This window comes from Nipponia nippon, unplaced genomic scaffold (genome assembly GCF_047370975.1).
Source record: "Nipponia nippon isolate SJK-2023a ecotype South Korea unplaced genomic scaffold, ASM4737097v1 scaffold_3, whole genome shotgun sequence".
NCBI lineage: Eukaryota > Metazoa > Chordata > Aves > Pelecaniformes > Threskiornithidae > Nipponia > Nipponia nippon.
In genome coordinates, this window is record NW_028262347.1 from 103,094,854 (window position 1) to 103,113,874 (window position 19,021).

Genomic DNA, 19,021 nt, shown 5'->3' on the forward strand with positions numbered 1-19,021 from the left:
TAAGCAAATGCAGGGGAGACCTGTCGTGTGGCTGTAAGAGCACTGCCTGCTTGGCCTCTGCCTTCTCCTAGTAGGGGTTCCAGTGATGTGCCATTGCTGTTGGGCAGATCCATTCAATTTGCCTGTGTCTAGGTAATGGTTTACAGAGCAGGGGGGAGAGCGGGCTTTGAAGGCTGTGTTTCTGTGGAAGCTTTCTCTGACTGGGAGCTGGTTGGCACAGTGAGAAAAGGCACAACATGTGAGAGCAACCTTTATATTTTAATATTAAAAAGATTTAGAGTTATGCCCTTCTTTTTCTGAGTGTGTCCCCTCTTTCCTATGTGTGACCTTCCTGAAATGGCTTGTGCTTCTCCCTTTTGTAGTTTATGCAGGGTGGGTGTTTTGTGCAGCAGTAGCTGAGAGTGTTCTCTGACCTGTCTGTCTGCTGGACGTGCAGCATTTGGAATCAAAGCTGGGATTAGGCAACTCCTGTTCTGCTTTAGCAGGGCCTGGGAGTGGCCTGATGGTGACATTTCACCCCTGCTTATTCTGCACGCATGTTCTTATCCCTTATCCTAACCCTTGCTGCAGCAGGAATTAGGGGAGCCGTGAGAGGAGAGGGGTAAGACGAGAGTAGTGGGTGCTGCTGCAGGGTGAGCTCGGTAGGCAGTACTGTGAGAAAGATCATACTGACTGCAAGGAAGGGAAGAGTATGACCTGGTGGGTTAGTGTAGGTACCGTTGTGGGCACTTATTTGCTTTCCCTGTGGTATGCTTACAGCCTCTGTCTTCTGGGCATTGCACGGTGCTTTCAAATGAGGCATTGTACCGCATGCTCTGCCGTGAGCCATCTGCTGATGGGGAAGGCCAGTGAGATCGTCATCTCTGATGGAGCTCCTGGCAGAGAGGTCTGAGAGCCGTATAGATGTTTTCAGTGGGGTGTACAGATGTTGTAGGCACAGCATCTCGGACAGATACACAGTCACACAAGCCGTTCTGCCTTGAAGTTGGGAAGTTTTGAGGTTATCAATCATCGTCCTTCCCCCTGTCCCTCTTGCCAGTGCCTGTTCCCTGAAATGGTCAAGAGCTGGCAGTGACTGACACTGCTCAGGAAAATTATGGCAGGGTTAGAGGAAAAGGAGAACTGTCTTTTGCTCTGTGAGCCTTCCTCAGGGTGCTCAGCCCTCTGACTGTCAGCGGGCCAGGTCTCACAGTGCCCACAAGATGACAGAGTGAAACTCCTCCCTTTCTCTCCTCATGCCGAGCTGAATTCCAGAGCAGGCTGGGAGAGCGAGGGAGCGAGGTCCGTGCCAATTCGCCGCGCTTGGCTCGCCTGGGACACCTCACACTTTTGCCATTTTTGGCCAGAAAATCTCTCTCGCTCAGACTCGGCTCTGTTCTAATTATACATTTTTGTTTTGGGAGCGGGGAGATATTCATGGACTCCGACCCTGAGGATTGTACTGCCAGCTCTGGAGGGGTGGGGGTAACAAATACACAGTGCTTCACCTCCTCTCCTCTTCCTCCCCTCACTCTCTTCGCATCTTTTCCAGTAGCCAATTTCCCTTCCCTCAGATATTTCACTCATTTCAAATTTGTTCCCCTGAGATTTGTAGAATTCGGTGAGGGGACTGACTGATCCTGCAGTGAGGACCCAGACCCATCTGAGTTGCCCACATCTGGGTGCTTACTGCCCAGCCATAGTTGTCAAAATCCCTACCCTATTCCACATTCACCCTCGGGAGCTGAGCCAATGTTTCAACCAGAAATCTCACCCATGGGTGTGTTGCGCTGTCCTTTTGTGACAGGTGTAAATAACATCTTGCTTTTGCCCCTGTGGTTACAGCAGTGAGAGTGGCAGAGGCGCTGTTTTCGGTGAGCTGGGGGAGTGCAGCACACTGCACTTAACAGGGAATGAGTCTGCTTTTCAGATCACTAACCGCTTAAGTGGGATCTGTACTTAAAAGGCACCCAGCAAGCGGGTGTGTGTGCACACTGTGTATGTAAAGTGCTTGAGATGCTGCTCTGAAAGCTTTGCAAACTGGCAGGCGCCCAGGAGTCGTCATCCTGAATTTGCTGAGGGAGGCTGCTGCTCTCTGAAAGTTTATGCTTTGCTCAGGAGTAGCCCAGCTGAATGTTTCCTGGAGCGATTAGGTCTTACTTGCCCAGTCTTGGCTGCTGTTTCGAGATACTCAGGTGCCTTGGTTCTCCTGTGTGGAGTGGGCACTGTTGGCTGAAGGAACAAGTGAGATGCTTAGTGTGATGGGGAGGAAAGGTAGGAGGTGACGTGAGGTAGGAGAGAGGCTTTCTGGTCCTGCTATAGATAGGATGTTTAGCATCCTGTTGCTGAGGGGACTGGGAGTGTCCAGCTGTGACAGTACTGAGCTGTGGCATCCAGTGGGCATGATGAAGGGATTCAGCCTGGGGGCTTGAACTCTCCCTGGTGTAAATATAAAATTAGGGAAATGGTCCTGGGATGAGATGAGATGCCAAGTGTATGTGTGTGTGTGCATAACTTTGTGTGTCTCTCCCTTTATCTTGCAGCCACTGTATTCATCAGATACTGGAGAGTGTGAATCACATTCACCAGCATGATATCGTGCACAGGGACTTGAAGGTAATATTTCCTCCGTGCCACAGAGGCTGAGGAGAGCAGCCAGGGGATCATTGGAAGAGGCCAGACAGGAATACTGTGTTGCCAGCTGGCAGGGTTTTTTTAACTTGAACTGGGCTCAGGGGTTCCTGAAACACAAATTTGCTCCTTCAGGGTTTTCTAGAGGGTGTGCTGAATTCCCGAGGAAGTTTTCAGTCTTCATGAACCTTGCCAGCTCTCAGCCTCTCTGAGGCAGCTCCAGGATGGAGTAGTTGTGAACCTTGGAGTGCAGTATGCTTTCAGAGAAGCTTGGGTAGGATTCATTATAATGAAGGACACTTTCTAGTCTGCCATTGAAGAGATCTCTAGAGACCTGGGGCAATCTCTGTTCAATCTGCCAGGATGTGTTTGTCTGCACAGAGCATGTATATTTTTATTCTGCACTGTTGCCAAACACATGCCATTGGGCTAGGGCAGAGATGCACAACAAGAATTTTTCATGTCATTTCTTTCTTCTCTCATCAGTAGAAGCGCTTTTAATCTAAAACCAAAACTTCTGGCCAGTTAAACACTGGGTGAATCAAGCATTTGCCACATTATAACACATTTATAGACCCAGAGCCCCTGCAGTGTAGTTACTTAAACTCCCTTCCCACGCAGTGCCAGCTGTATTGGGAGCTGGGCAGGCTCCAGAATGAAGAGGTTTGTGCAGGAAGATCTCCCTGCCCTGCAGCCCTCTCTGTCTAAAGTGCGAATGGTGATGGCCACCAGTGGTCCAGTTAAATTAATGCAGAATGACACCTGCTACTAGTGTTGGATTTGGTTTGTTATACAGTGCATAAGGGGAAAAGTATAAAAACATTCTTCAGAGAGCAAGGTAAAAGCATGTTGCAAGCTTGGTGGCAGTGTTCCCTGGTGTTTTGATCTAGTGGACAGCTGTTAACCCTTAGTGTTCCTGGCAAACTCCCATGCAACATTTTTGGCCTTCTGATTCAGAGCACTGTGAAAAGATGCAAGTGATCTACTGTGGAATGGCTGCTCTGGATTAGAGCTGACACCTGCTCTTGAGAAAGCAGCTTCCAACAGGCACTACTGCCCAAAATTAGGGCTTCTGTGAAAATCAGTCGTGTTTTCCAGTACAGGATGGTTTAAGTTTTCTTTTGCATCCTGTGTTCAGATATAATCTGTTTTGCTTCCCAGGTTTTGTTTGTGTGAAAGTTGTGAACTTGTTTAGAACTTATCAGCTGCTAGACACTCCCTACTGTAGTTAACGTGTTTCTTCTGTGGCTTGCTCTGAGTCACTGAAACTATCCAGCTATTCCTTTTAGCAATAAAAGATCCCGTGCTCTTTATTTAATATTTAGCTCCTTGCCAAAAGCTTGGCCTTCAGGATCAGTGTGTAATAACTGCAGAGCTTGCTTCAAGTGAAGTTTTGTCTTTTGCACCTCCCTCTCATAAGCCTGTCTTTTGGCTGACATGCTCTGAAAGAACTTCAAATGTTGAGCTCCCCACAGGGAGTGTAAGAAATTAGGGAATGCATTCACATCCTTACCAAAAAGTATGTGAAACCTGAGACAACCCATATGTTGGCAAACATGCACATGGATAAGCACCATTAGCCTTAAGGTGTTTGTAGCTGTTTTTTAAAAGCAAATAGTGCTTAACTAGCACAGCCCTGGCCTGAATTTCACTGTTTCTTAGTCAAGCCAAGCCCAGGTGTGAGCTGAAGTTGGGAGGGATTTTCAGAAGACTTCACTGGTCTTCTGCTTTAGGGACTTGTTTACACTGGTGAATTTTCATCAGTGTAGCTTGATGAACAGTCTTTTCCAGTTCCCATATAGTGAACAGCCAGCGGCATCCAAATGTATTGAGACCCCGTTCCCCTTCCTTCCATGCTGCTTATGGCAAGGACTATGATGGGCAAGGCTGTTCTCCCTTTGTTCAAAGCAGAAGCAAGGCACGTGCCCAGTACTTTAAGGCAGATGAATGAGCAAAGCATCTTGTTCCTGTCAGGCAGAACAAGGATTAGAGGGTTTCCATGGGATGAAACTGGCGAGCAGGCTGCAGAAAAGACCTTCATCAGATTTGTGAAACTGAGACAAGCTCCTGTTTCTGGATTTCCAGGCTTCCATCTTGCTCGGTTAAAAACTCAAGTTGATATGAATTGCACAAACGATCAGGAGGGGTCTACAAGTTGGGTTTCCTGCAGAGCTGTAATAGCCACCACCTTAAAGGCTTTGAGGTTTCAAAGGGTCCCACATAACTAGCTGCTCTGATGCTTCAGAGGAAGCTGCTGACTCTCTGTACAAATTTTGGAGTTGTGTTAAGCCTTCTGCTGAAGTCCTCTGCTGGAACACAACAGAATTATGAATTGAGTGGGATTCGTGTGAGGCGGAAATGTGAGGGGCAAAAGTCTGTCTCCCTTTCCTGGCACATGGGGGAAGTGACATGGCTGCTTGTCATATAGGTGACAGTGGTAGTAGCAAAACAGCATATTTTACGCTGATGTAAATATGTAGCATGAAAAAGCAGCTTACAAGAATACTCACTGCTGTGCTGCTTATGCCAATTTGAGGCTGAGGCTTTTTCTGTAAGGGATGAAAGCTACTGCCTATCCAGATGATGCCTTCCCACATTATGGTGCTGTATTTGGCAGCCCTTATTAGCATCATATTTACTTTTCCAGTGCCTTGGGGACCGTGTAATGTTCATGGGGAGAATCATCACTGCAGATCTTATCTACTGCATCTTCCCCCCACTTCTCTTCCCCCCCAATTACTCTCTGCAGGGATGACAGAAACAAATTTTGGGTTCTGTGCTGCAGGAACTGTACTGCCAGTGCCCTCTGGTGTCGGCATGTAACGTATGGGCTGGGTTGGGAGAGGCTCTGGCTCCCACAGAGGATTTGTGTTAGACTTGAGGATTTTCTGCTGCTCTAGGTCAAGGCCATTTGTTGCTGTTGCTCTGCCTTCACCTGAACAGCTTCAGTACATGCCTGCTAAATTCAGTCAGCAGATTCAATTTAATGACGTGAATACTGAGGTAGGAGGCTTTAACGAGGATGTCGGTCTTTCATTCTTACCCCCTTTTTTCTTTCTTCTCCCCAGCCTGAGAATTTACTACTGGCAAGTAAATGTAAGGGTGCTGCTGTCAAACTGGCTGACTTCGGACTGGCTATAGAAGTCCAGGGAGAGCAGCAGGCCTGGTTTGGTAAGAGTGTTTGAGCTTTCCCACTTTTGGTCCCCCCTTTCCTGGTGGTTGGTTGAGTTGCACCCTCCCTGAGTACTTTCTCTCGACTCTTCCAGCACGCCAGTGTGTATTTGGCGTTGCTGCTTCCTTTCCAAGCATCACAGCCTCTGTGTCCTTGGGCACAACCCTACTGCAATAGAGGAAAGAATATGATAAACAAAGACAGAAAAAATGGCTATGTACTTCTCTATTTTTCTTCTCGGTTTACAGAAGATGCTAGTGTCAGAGGTGAACGCAGCTGCTAAGTTTAGACCCTGATCTGAACTTTCCTACTGCTCAGAAGTGTAGACATCTGGAATTTTGTTTGGTCATTTTACAGAAATGCATTTGACCTGGCCTTCCTCGGGCACATTTAGATTTGGCCTTATCTTTGTTTAGCTAAAACATAATTAGAAATGAGACCTTCTCAGGCTAAACATCAGCTCTGAGACTCTGCAGTGCTGCAGAGGTTCTGGAGAGATGGCTGCTTCTCCTGGTCTGCCCACACCATTTGGCAATCGTGTGTGTCCCATCTGTGTTTTGTGTTTTCAAACTCCAAGCCATTATATGCAACAATGATACAAGGCCTGGTATACGAGTTTGTGCCCAGCTGGTTGACACGGTCCCCCTTTTTTTTCCGATTTTCCTGCAATACATAGACACTCAATCCCATCTGATTTTCTTCATTTTTTTTTTTTTCTCTTTCTGTTGGTTTACCAAGAGGTAGCTCTAGCAGATATGAGATGAAGGGTGGGAAACGGGTTTTGGAATTTGATGGTTACCACTAGTGGATTTTGTGATATGGCAAGATCTCTTCTGCTTGGGTACTGTAAGTACTTCATGTCATCCGTTTCCTGGCAGGGTTTGCTGGCACTCCAGGCTACCTCTCCCCCGAAGTCTTAAGAAAAGATCCTTATGGAAAACCAGTGGATATATGGGCATGTGGTAAGATTCTGTCAAAACGTTTTACACTTAAAACACCACCGTTGCATGTAGAAGAACAATTCCTTATAAGCTATTGCTGGGAGGGTGCGCAGTGCTCCTTCTTATTGGGTGGAGAGATGAAGGCACACTTGAGGATAAGCACCTTGTGTAGATAGAGTTAATATTGGAGCCTGAACTCATTTGATTCTGGCCTAATCCTTTCCTCAGGCCATCTATCAGATGTTTGAGACTCAAGAGATAGGACCTGTCTATGCTTCGCAGAGTCAGTTGCTTAGATAACTGTAGCAATTTCCTGTTAACTAACTACGTAGAAGATGAAATGCTGAAGACACCTGATTTTTTTAAAAGGAAAAAATGAAGTGTAAATGTATCTGGGACCATTAAGTTTAAAGATATGTGATATCAGTGTTGCCTGTCATGGACTAAATAGTTCTCTGCAGGCCAGGAGTGTTAGCTTTGTCAGTGGCATTTTTGTCCCAAGACCATGCACAGTAAGCATCTAAAAGCCTAGTCCTTCCTAAAAAGTCCCTTGCTGCCCAGCAGCCCCAGGGAATGTGGCTTCATTTTATTCTGAGAGCAGCTGGGAGTTGTGGCTCACCAGCCATGATAGCCAGAGGAGGGTAGAAGGACATCATGTACCTTGTTCTAGCTCCTGGCCACTGGTGTTAAGAGCTGAACATGAAGTGCCAGGGTGAGGTTCAGCAGAGGAGATGTTTGTACTGTCTTTTTCTACCTTGGAAGGCTAAATATGGTGGCAAATGAAGATATAGAGCAATCATTGCCTTGGGGACTGTCAAGAGGGAAGGAAGAGGGGCTGAAGGAATAATTGGCGTATTAGCCTAACCATAGTGTATCTGTGTCTCTCCCTCCCAGGAGTGATTCTGTACATATTACTAGTGGGGTACCCTCCCTTTTGGGATGAAGATCAGCACAAACTCTATCAGCAGATCAAAGCCGGAGCCTATGACGTAAGGGCACTTTCTTGCTGAGTACCTGCATGGGTGTAGAAGCCATCCAAAACATGGCACTATCTTACTTTGTGTCCAGCAGCAGGCCCCAAGCTACTGTGCAAAGTGATGTTTGGCGTGTTCATACACCTCCTTGTCTTCACTGCCTGGGATACAGTCCTGTTTGGGGTTACCGAAAGGATATGGGGAAAGCATCACAGTGGGCACCAAGACATTGCTGGTCACTAGGGAAATGCAGAGCTGGAAACGCAGATGGTGCAAAATGGTGTCTTCTAGTGCATTTACCATAAAGTGCTGCAGACGTAGCCAATGCTTTTCAAGGGAGCAGAGGGAAGGTAGAATGAAGAAGCCTATCTTTATCAAGGCCTAATTAAAAGTATGGGGAAGTATTCCATACAATAATAGCTTAAATTATGGCCTCTGGTCTCCTCAGTGCTATAGTGGAATTTCTTCCAGCCGTGGAAAGCATGGAGCCCAGTGAGAAGACTGAATGGCAGGGGCCTTTGGAGGGATGGCTTTGTGGTGCGGATCAGCGTGGTGGGTTGGAGGCTCTGGTAAAAAGTCAAGCAGTTCATGAAACTGTTCTCAGAGCACAGCAAAACTGAGGTGTAAAAAGGTACCTGAAGGAGAGGAATAGCAAGGAGGTTAGAACTGGGGAGCCGAGGTGGTGTAAAATGTGGTTTGAGTATCACAGCTTGAATGTTTGACATAACTTCTTCCATGTAAGGAGACGCTGAGGAGGGAAGAAGGAACTCCTGGAAATCCTAGCTCAAAGCCTGTGGGCATGAATATCAAGAGGAAGTTGGAGAGTTCATTTTGTAGGCTGTCTTGTGGTATCTATTAAGGGGAAAAAAAAAAGAAAAAAAAGCGAGGGTTCTGCTGGACCCCAGTACCTCCCAGCTTCTGTGCCTGAGACCATGAGAGCAGCTATACTGGTGTGAACAAAGGTCTGCCTAACCCCATGTCCTGGCTCAGTGGCTTCCTGAGTGAAAGGAAAGTGATGTCTTTGTACTTGATAGCCTTAAATGGACCTGTGTTCTTCTCTTGCCTTCCTGCCCCTGTTGTTTCTGTGTTGCTTGTTCTCATTTGAAGTGGTTTTGCACTAATTATATCAATGGGGATTTTCAAAGCACTTCAGGGGTTAAATGTGTAACTCTTTCTGTAAGTCATGAGGAGTGAAGTGCCTGACGCCTCCTATCTACCTGCTGTTTTTGAATTCTTACCTATAATGAACAAGTTCCAGTAGATTCTCCCCTGTTTTGCCTGGTAGAAAACAGCTCAAGTTTTACTGGCGTACCTGCCCCTGGTGTCATTACCCCGGCACTGAGTATGCACTGGACTGGTCTGTTGTTATCTCTTGACCATAGAGGAAGTGGCAGCTGTGGATTGGACTTCGTGCTGTTGGGTTTGCAAGGCATTCTCATGAATACTTCAGAGTTTGGGTGGGGGGAAGGTGACCTGGCTGAAAGCTCAGTATCGTAATTTTTGAGTAGTCTCTTGCAGTGTTTGCAGAACAGATTGTATAATGCCTTGCTGATGCCTGAGAATGCAGAAATAAGATTATATGCAAATCAAATATGGTGCGTGTATTTTTATGATCCAACTGAGCAAAGCACAAAATGCAGGAGAAAAGAGATGGGATAAACTTTTTCTAAATGTTGTAGTGCTGTAAGGAAATCAGAGTAAATCAGTCTTCCCCCCCGCTTAAAGACAGGGGGCTTTTATCCCACCAGCACATTTATCTTCGTGTTCTCAAGTGCACCTGTATTTGTACAGTAGATTCGTAGGAGTGAGATGTACTGCATTTAATCTCAGCATGCTGTCATCTATACTACATGCAGGCATCTGGAGAATGGCATAAATATCTCATCTTCATCATTACTGGAGTTATAGGAGAGAGCAGTTACCCCTCATGGATGATCAGCAACTGAAATACTTGGGATTCTTTTCTTTGTTTCCATGCCTTTGTATTCCCGTCCACTATTACATCTTTCTTGCTCCCCAAGTAATGGTTTCTGGTATGGTAGATGCTTGCTAACAACTTGCTGGTGGGTTGCTGTACCTAAGTGACTGGTATTGTTCCAGGACATTGTGCTTTATGTTGGGGAAAGTATACCTGATGGGATGTTCTCAGTGGTTTTCGCTTTCGTGAGGTTTTGCTGTAGTTAAGTGTTTGTGATTTCGCATATGCTGTTACAGCTTTTTAGCATGCTGGAGAAAGAGCAAGGTGGGGTAAAAAAGATAGTGCTTGTGTTTTTCATGTCAGAACTCGGTTAAAAAGATCCGCGAGTTTACTTTTTTGACTGCTGAGTGTGAAAGAAATTCAAAGGTCTGAGTGATTCCTAAAAGGCTTTTAAGCTGTTAATCTTCCTGCTTGTGTCTGGTGAATGGTACAGGTGTGTCCTGCTGTCTGGTACCATTCATTTGCTGGAAACTGTACGATTTTCGGTCAGCATGGATTTTCACAAAAATTGATGTTTTTTGCAAGTATGTTAGCCCTGGTATCAAAAAAGGCAAGAGCTGGAATTCAGCTGTGTAGGAGGGAGAATCTCTTCTGCTAGTAGAAGATATTTTCAGTTCATCATCTGTTCCTTTTTCCTGTTTCAGTTCCCATCACCTGAGTGGGACACTGTGACTCCCGAAGCAAAGAATTTGATCAACCAGATGCTGACAATAAACCCAGCAAAGCGCATCACAGCTGACCAGGCTCTCAAACATCCATGGGTCTGCGTAAGTGTTTTCCTCTATTATGGATTGATTTGTGGTTTACCCTGAACTGACATGTCAAGAAGACTTAGCTGCAGAGGAGCCCAGAATATTTTAAATATTTCAAAAAGTAATTTTTTTGGAGGCTGACCTTCAGCAAGCCAACTTTGTCATGCTGTGGTGCTTTTATTGTCACTGTAGGAAACAAAAAAATCCCTTATTCTTTTAGAAGTTTTGTGAATGTCTATAGTTTCTGGTTTTCCCCACATCTCCTATTGCAATCTGTATTGTCCTAAAATGCCAGATGGAGTTTGGCATCAGACAAAATATTTTAGGATTATTTTGTTCTTCATCTCTACTTTAGTTTATTGCATGGCATCTTTGCAATGTTGGAACATTTCTGCTCTGCTGCAGCTTAACTGGCTGTAAACCTGAAATCAGCGAAAAATCTTTTGCTGTTCTGTGTATGTAGTTTCTGCCTTGCCAGACCCCACAGATGAGTATTTTTCATCTTTTGCAAAGTTGGCAAGGAAATCCCAGAATGCAGCTGGGAGTGATCATAGGGGAGGGCAGCAATGGTGCACTTTTATCTCTGCAGGATGAAATAGTTCCACCTAAGTCTAACCAGATGCTCTTGTAATACCATAGTATACTTCTGCTTTCTAGGATGTGTCTAGTGTGTTCCTTCGCTCATTTTTTCTTAAGAAACTGTGGTGGTGTTTTCCTTCTGCCACAAAACAACAAATTAGCAATTTAAACTTACTTGTGTGAACATCTGTGGAACAGGAGTGTAGTGTGTTAAGTGATTAAAGTTTCTTCGAAGTCGGAACTTCACACTAGCTGAGATTTGCATCTCTGTTGTTTTTCTTTCTCTTTGCATGCTTGTAATCAATAGCAGTTCTTGTATAGTTAACTTTTGTCCCAATGCCTGTAACCAAAGCTGCATGTATTGCAATAGCTCGCTCCCTGTGACAACAGAATATAGAATGGTTCAAGGGGGCCTTTCCTTCTCTGAGTTACAGGGAGTTTGATTTCACTTCACAGCCATTTCAGCCTCTCGCCCAAACTGCCTCCTGTTGAGTCTGTTGTTTCCATTTGCTCTGCAGTCTCTGTGTGTGCAACATACGTTTTCTTTCTGGAGATGGATTGCTCCTCTGAAGTAAATGTGGTAGGAAATCTTAACAGTTTATCTGAGACTGAGTTTCTTAGCATCGCTGAACTTCTGAAGTACGTCCTGACTCTTTTAAGCCCATGCTGAACAACTGGACATCACTGTCACTCCTAAGGAGGCTGAATGAACAGTGACCATCAAAGTTGTTAAAGAGGACAGTTTAGCTGCATTCTCCCTCCACGCTGCTGTGTGTGCTGCAGCAGGTGACTAGCTTTGCTGGCAGGATCAAGCAGAAACTTCCCATGAAACTAGCTGAATATGAGCATGGTTTACACTTCTTTTGGGTATTGCAGAATTTTTTCCAAGCAGGAGAAAGGTAATGGAGGGTTTGTACACACTGATCTGCTAAGTTAGTCACTCACCCACTGTCCTTGTCAAGGGAATTCAGGCTTGTGGCTCTGTGCAAGAGCAACGGCTACTTTGGCATTAGTCTCTGGTTTCCTCATGTGCTCTAAATGCCTGGCAGCATCAGTCTCTGGTTTCCTCATGTGCTCTCAATGACTGGCAACACTTCGGGGAAGATCTCTTTTTGCATCTGATGGGATCCCAGTCTACTGTGGGTGACATGTGTGCATCACTGGCTAGAGGTTATGCTCAGGTTTTTGATCGGTACAATAGAGATATATGATCTTTCCTCTTACACACTGAAAATCTATTTCTGCAAAACTAATGCAAAGGTGCCCAGGCCTCTGCTAGTCTAGTACTTACAGTCAGGGAGTTGCCACGTCCAGGAAGGCTACCGCTCACTAGTATTCACTTACTGCTTGGAATTTTCCCTTAGAGCTGTAACTAATGCAACCCAGATATTTTCTGTAGTGCCTCTAACTCAGGCCCCCATGGGTTCATTTGACTTTGTCTCCTTACTGTCTTGATCTGTGTGCCTGAGAGACAGGGAGCATTGATTCTCACCTGTACCTCAGTCATAGAGTTTCTTGGGCACAGTCCTGTAATAGCCAACCTTGGCTTAACATGTCTTGCTGTATAGGGAAGTTCTTAAGTTATGAACTGGTTGCAGTGTTTTGCAGCCATGCAGTGGTGAGAGGCTTGGCGATGTCAGCTTGCATGTCATGGTTGTGTGCAGGTGGAGAGAATGCCTCTGCCTGATTTGGTTAGGGTATGTTCTTGATCTTTTTCTGTTTCTGTTTTTCAGCAACGATCCACTGTCGCTTCGATGATGCACAGGCAGGAGACTGTGGAATGCCTGAGAAAGTTCAATGCTAGAAGGAAGCTAAAGGTAAGTATATGCTAGTTTGCCTTAAGTTTGTTTTTAATCCTCTGAATTTGAGGTTAATGCCTTCCCAGCAACAATATTTTTTCATGATTAGCTCACTAATGTCACCTTACGTGGTCCTCCAGTGCAGGGTACTAAAGAAGTGCATTGAGGAGCTGGGTAGTTTCTTTCTCTGAAGCTGTAAGTTTCCCATGCCTCTTCTGCTACATAATCACCCCTTCTACTTCCTGCAAGAGAGTTGAAATACCTCAACTAGTTCTTAAATTCTGGGGTTTTTAGTTCTGATCGCTCTCTGCCTCCCAGTAACAGTGTATCAGTTGCCTGTAGCTCAGGCAAAGCCTCTGGCCTGTGCATGGAGCAGCTATCAGCTATTTGAAAGTTAGGAAGCAACTATGTGTCTAGACATAACTCTTAGTGCCATTGTAGATTTCCTAGGCTATCCTGCCTGGCCTCTAGCTGCCGCTCTAGAAAGGCAGGACTTCGAGCAGTCCCATGTCAGGTCCAGCAGCCACGTGTGGGAATCCTGGGTACACTAGGACTTTCCAGGGTAGCACTGGGATACCTTTGCTTTGGCATCTGACTCACCGTGTTCTCCACGGGTCAGCCCAGACCCTTTCTGAAGTGGGTGACGCTGTTTGTTATCCCTGCTTTCTCTTCCCCACAGGGTGCAATCCTCACAACGATGCTTGTGTCTCGGAATTTTTCAGGTAAGTTCTCACTGATCCCATCCCTTCCTTGGTTTTGTTTTGTGTAAGTGAGTCAGGATATTTTAACCATTTTGGGGTTGAGTAGGAGGGAAGGAAACAGGCTCACAGTTCATCGTGGTGTAATGGTGGTCGCTTTGACTTGGCTGGTGACCAGTGTGAAATAGGAAGCGATTTGTTTGGGGAGGAGCACATGGTGCTGTAGTCTGGTGCAAAACAGAAATAAAGTCAGCTGCCACAATCCTCTCATGATATTTTTGTTATCAGATTATTTTGGGGAAATTCTAGCTGGCATTTGTTAGCTTTCCTGTCTGAAACCAGGAGTCAGGAACTCTTACTAGGTAGCAGTGATTCCTTTTAGACCTGAGGCAGGGACACAGAGCAAGTAATAATATTGGTGACAATAGGGACAGGAGCTATTTGGGTATCGTATTACTTTGACTCATCAAAAATGGGTCTGAAGCATGTGGCTATTAGAGTTTTCCTTCTTGGAGTCTCAGAAGTGGTTTTCATCCTTTTAAGCTTAATAACTGGTAGTCTGGCTCCCACCCAACTGCATTACGTAGTGCACTTACTGAAAATGCAAATCTCAACATGCAAATCAGTGCTTTTTGGAATATGATTGTCTTGGCTCAGCACATCTAGGTGATGCAGTCTTATCTATGTTCATTTCCATTTAGGTGGAAAACCTCTACTTGCAAGTGCTTTTGGTTTATGGGATTGCTTGCTTTCTTTGCCCTCCTTGCCATTTTTTTTTCTCTTTTAAAAAAGGCAATCATTGAATGCATGAGTCAGATTTTTATTGCACCTGACTACAGTTACTTTCAAGTGAAAGTCTGCTGTATGGATTGTAAGTGATGATGAATGAAATGGAAGTGTATTAATCTAATCTGGCCATTTACTAATGGTGGATACCAATGCTTGTATTCTGGGTGATGTTACAATAAACTTCTGATCGGAATGAAAACCTCTGTGAAATGATCACCGCAGCATTCAAAGTACACATTCATGCATACATTCTTTTGTGAAATCAAGGCAGCATTTTTAACCTCCTGTATGGTGATTTAAAAAAAAATAAAATTAAAGGATGTGAAATCAAGCTACAATTAAGGGACAGCCCTCGGCAACTTCAGAATGGTTTTTCCTTGGTTCTTGCTTTCAAGTGAACCTGTGCCAATATGTCAGGACTGCTTGTGGCTACAGCAGATTCTCTTTACTGCATTTCTGATAGTTTGGCCTTAAAGGGACAGAATAATTTTCTCTATTCACCTGTCCCAGGATTGGGCTATTGCAGGACTTAAAAATTATACGTTGTTTTCTGAGAATGATTCTGAAATAACTGTTTGAGGAGCTGTGGCACAGTGACAGTGCTCCCGCAGGACTGTACAATACATCGTTTTCTTGGGCTTTCTGCTGATGTGACTGGTTTTTGATCTATTCACACAACTAGTTTTTATTTCACCTAATTGATGACTCTGAAATAGTCAGGGTTTTTATTTTTTTAACAGCAGTTTTAGATTCATTTTTAGTCTGCAAATGTTGTCACTTCTAATGAAGCTGCAGAAGTGCTTGGGTAAGAAAATCTCCTGTGGCCCAGACTTTGAGTACATGAAATGCCTGAGAGAAGGGTTCTCCTTAATGGTGTGTGACCTATACATCCACTTATTCCCTGAGCTAGTATCGAGGACGAAAAGGCTTGCTCTGCTCATTCTCCTCTGTCCCAAGGGCTGAAGCTGCTGGATCCGCTTCAGTTAACAGCTGAAGAAAAGGAAATCCTAGGTGGCCCATAGTGAGTGCAGGGTTCTCAGTATCACTGAGTTCTGCTTTGAATATAAGCTGTGATCCCAGGTAATGAGATGCTCTGAAAAACTGTTCAGAAGGAAATGTGAATTTAGATGCAAAGCATTTGCAGCCTCTGTGGATAGCAGCTATTCCTAATATTTTGATGTGTTTCGTAAGTGGGAAGGTCAGCTTTTTGTTTGCAGGACTGTGTGTAATATGAGCTTGACTTTTTTTAATGATTATTATTTTTCCATTTACTTAGGTTTTTTAATTGATGCAGTTGAAATACATAAGTCTGCTGGAATTGAAGAATAAGTGCATGCAAACTGAAAGTAAAAAGTTAAAAGTCCATGTGGGAACTTTGGGTAGAGCTCAGACTTTTTCTATCATGACAGGTCATCTACCTGCGCTTGAAAAGTTCTGAAATAGTACTTGTTTCTTTCCCTAAAGACCTTAAGGGGGTTTTATTTTCTCTAATTGGGTGACACTGTTTTGTGGGCCTCTAAAAGCCCCATTCCCTGCAGACAGGGAACTAGATCTATGAAGAGAGAAGCTTCTTCCTGTTTGGGGATGAGATCTTCTAAAAGCTTCTTCACAGATGTTTTGAACCAAGAGGAAAATGAAGGCTCATGTGACCCTGGTATCAATTAATTAGGTGCAGGAAATTATCTGCAGGAAATATGAGAAGACTTCTTTAATCCTGTTGTCATTACTATCTCCTCTGTCACACGTTTTGTAATGTGGAGTTCCTTCATTTGACAGTGTGATTTTACCTTGTGACGAATTGTATGCTTAAAGAGTCTGTAGCAGTACTCTTTCTCTTTTTTTCCCCATCAAAAAAAATCTTACTTTTTACAAAGGAAAAAAAAAGTTTCTGTTCTTTTGTGAGTAATCTGTTGCTTGCTAGGTGCCTTTTGCCCCAGGTCAGTTCCTAAAGATAAAGCAATGTGTTCTGACTCCTCTCCCCAGTTATGGTATATTCAACGATTTAATATTGGCTGTTTGTGGTTCTTTTTAAAAGATTGTATCTCAGGTCAGTTGTAGGCTATTTGTTAAAAGTAGATACAGTTGCACTCCTTTCAGTATAAGTCAGGAAACTGGGACCCGGTTATAGTAAGGGGTTTGTAGCTTCTGTCCACACCCTGGTACCTATTCACTCAGCTGCAAGAGAGAACGTTGCAATCTAAACTGTGGGATCTGTAGAGTCACACCAGGGTATATACAGGATGATTTGAGTGCTCGCTTGTGGCTTTTGATGTTCAGATGATCCAAGCAAACACTGATCTGATCTGCATTCATTTACAGAATACAGAAGTACTGTCAGGTACTGTAGATTGATTAGATCATATGCAAGAAACTCCTAAATCACCTTCTGAGAACTAAATTTAAATTTATTACTAGGAGAAAGTTGGCAAGGTTTTCAGAGATTCCTAATAGCTGTGGTATTTAAGGTTGCCTGGACTCATTTATGTAGATAAAACTCTGTAAGTAAGCTTGCTATAAACTGAGTGAAAGGATGGACAAAATTGGTTTTCATCTTAGAAACAGCCATCTTCACAAAGTGCTGAGAAGTGGCTTTTCTCTGTAAGTTAATTTTTATGCAAGACTTACTACTGGACTACATTAAATTCTTAGCATTGTTTTCCTAACTGGATAGCAACTGTTAATTTGGGGAGTTGTCATTCAACAAGCTTTCACACTATGAAATTCAGTTCTCTCAAGTGGTTCAGCACAAGTCCTGTGTGCTACCCTGTGTTCAAAATAGATCCTAAGGCAGACATTGCAGGTAATTAAGCCTTATGCCTGAAAACTTTATCTTTAACTGATGCTGAGCTTTTTTCTTGCGGATTGTCACTGCTTGCTCAAGTCAGTTTTGTGAGGGAGCTACTATGGCAGCTTGTGACAATAGCTGGAATTCGTTACATGTCTCTACAGATCCTTATTAACACTCCGATGTGAAGTTTGGAGTTTAACTAGATAGGTGAGGTTGAGAGAGGCTGGAGGCAGATCCAGGGAGCAGAGTGCTTTCTAAGTAAGTAAAGAAGGGCTGAATACACCTGTGCATGTTTGGTGTAACCTGTACAGAGACTTTTTTGAGCTGACTAAAGAGCAAGGAGGAAATAATACAAATACTGAAGTGGTACTGAAATATTTCACTGGACTCTTATACCTGCCTTCCAGAAGTACTTGTGAAACTGAATTGTTGCTATTTTGTGTGTGTATACATATATATATATATATTTATACTCTGAGTGGAATTTGGTTTTTTTCCTTTAACTGAAGTAAAGTTAAAATTGTGCAACCAACATATTTGAAGTTTCTACTGTGTTGTGTTAGTTATGTAGATATCCATTCAGGACAAGAAATTTGTATAACCTGACTTATGTGAACACTAACCTCCTGGTGTGAATTCAAAGGGTGAAAATATGGAGGGAAAAATTTATCAAGATGTTTCCAGGGAGCTTTGAATAAATGAGTATGAGATCACTGGGAACCCCATTTCCCAAGCAGAAGATGATGTCACATTTAATGAAAGATTACGTTGTTTTTAAGAGATTTCTCTGTATCTACTAAGTTGCTTAAGAAACAGTCAGGGGTTTCAGAGAATGGTGCTCAACTACTGCAGTGTGGGCCTGTGAAGTTGTGTACTTCAGTAAGTAAACTTCCATTTTGCAGCTTCCCAGAATCACATGGGTTTCATTTGCTGCATTTAAATGTTAATCACTCTGGCCTGAGTGTCTAATTTATCATTAAAAGTGGATTTAAATTATTATAATAATTCCTTTTACTGTTATCTTCCTCTCTCTAAAGTTGAGGAAAACTCTGTGAATGCCTTTTCTTGTGGTGTTTGCCCTTCACCTCTTCATTTCTTGGTTTGTCAGGAAATGGAGTTTTTGTAATACTGCAAGAGAGGTGCTTTCATATTTTTATCAACTCTTGAATTTGGGACAGACCGGGGCATTCAGGCTCGAAAGTCTAGGGTGGGTGTTCAGACTGTTTTGACCCTTCAAGGTTCTGCTCCTGTTTGTGTGTGTATGTATGCATTCCTGCAAAGAGAGTGTCTTTCAGGATGTGAAATTTCTGTGTTGGCAGGAAGGTGTTTAAAAACATTAATTGAAATGTCACAAACTATCAGGGTGGCTCCTGCTTTTTGGCTTTTTGTACATAGTCTTGCTGGAGAATGTTTTGGTTTTCGGAGGCTGGCAGAGGTGAAAAAAGCAGAAGGAAATCACCTGGCTCCCACACAATTTCTCCATTATTCACTAGTGGGAGAACTGGGAGCTCTGTGGCTCATGCCAAAAGGACACCACTGGGTTGTGTATTTCAGGCTTTAGTTTTAATGAACGCTCCCTCTTCTAATCTTTCTCTGAAAACCATGGGGGCATGTCTGGGAGATGGATGTGCATCTTCAAACACTATCTACCTTTGAGATTTTCCCAAAGCATTGGAAGTATGTGCACAGTGCATACATGCACACAGCATTGGCTGTGCCTGATGAGATGAATTGGATAGGTGTCTGCTATGTTTAGAGATCTTATGGGTCCAGATCACCTAAAGGCTCACATTGCCTAATGGTTTGGGATTTTACCTGCCTTTCCACCTGGTTCTACCCTTCTCTCTCTGCTTGTTTTAAAAAGAGTGTTTTGAAGTGTCTGACTGCTTTTCATGACCCTTCGTTTATCCTGTTAGCAGTTCTTTGAACAGGATCACTCTA

General features: G+C 43.9%; 1 protein-coding gene across 15 annotated transcripts in view; it reads left to right on the forward strand.

Annotated features, from left to right (window-relative positions):
* CAMK2G (calcium/calmodulin dependent protein kinase II gamma) overlaps window positions 1–19,021 on the forward strand; it is a 123,622-nt gene that overhangs the window by 70,203 nt on the left and 34,398 nt on the right. For 14 of the 15 annotated variants that reach the window (XR_015706588.1, XM_087766481.1, XM_087766483.1 and 11 more), the window contains 7 exons: window positions 2,523–2,595; window positions 5,679–5,781; window positions 6,661–6,744; window positions 7,618–7,712; window positions 10,320–10,442; window positions 12,740–12,823; window positions 13,485–13,527. Coding sequence is in view for 14 of the 15 variants with exons in the window: in XM_087766481.1 (XP_087622607.1) it covers window positions 2,523–2,595; window positions 5,679–5,781; window positions 6,661–6,744; window positions 7,618–7,712; window positions 10,320–10,442; window positions 12,740–12,823; window positions 13,485–13,527 (605 nt within the window). In the remaining variant the exon portion in view is untranslated. The remainder of the gene's footprint in view (window positions 1–2,522; window positions 2,596–5,678; window positions 5,782–6,660; window positions 6,745–7,617; window positions 7,713–10,319; window positions 10,443–12,739; window positions 12,824–13,484; window positions 13,528–19,021) is intronic. The other variant, XM_087766493.1, reaches the window with a different exon arrangement.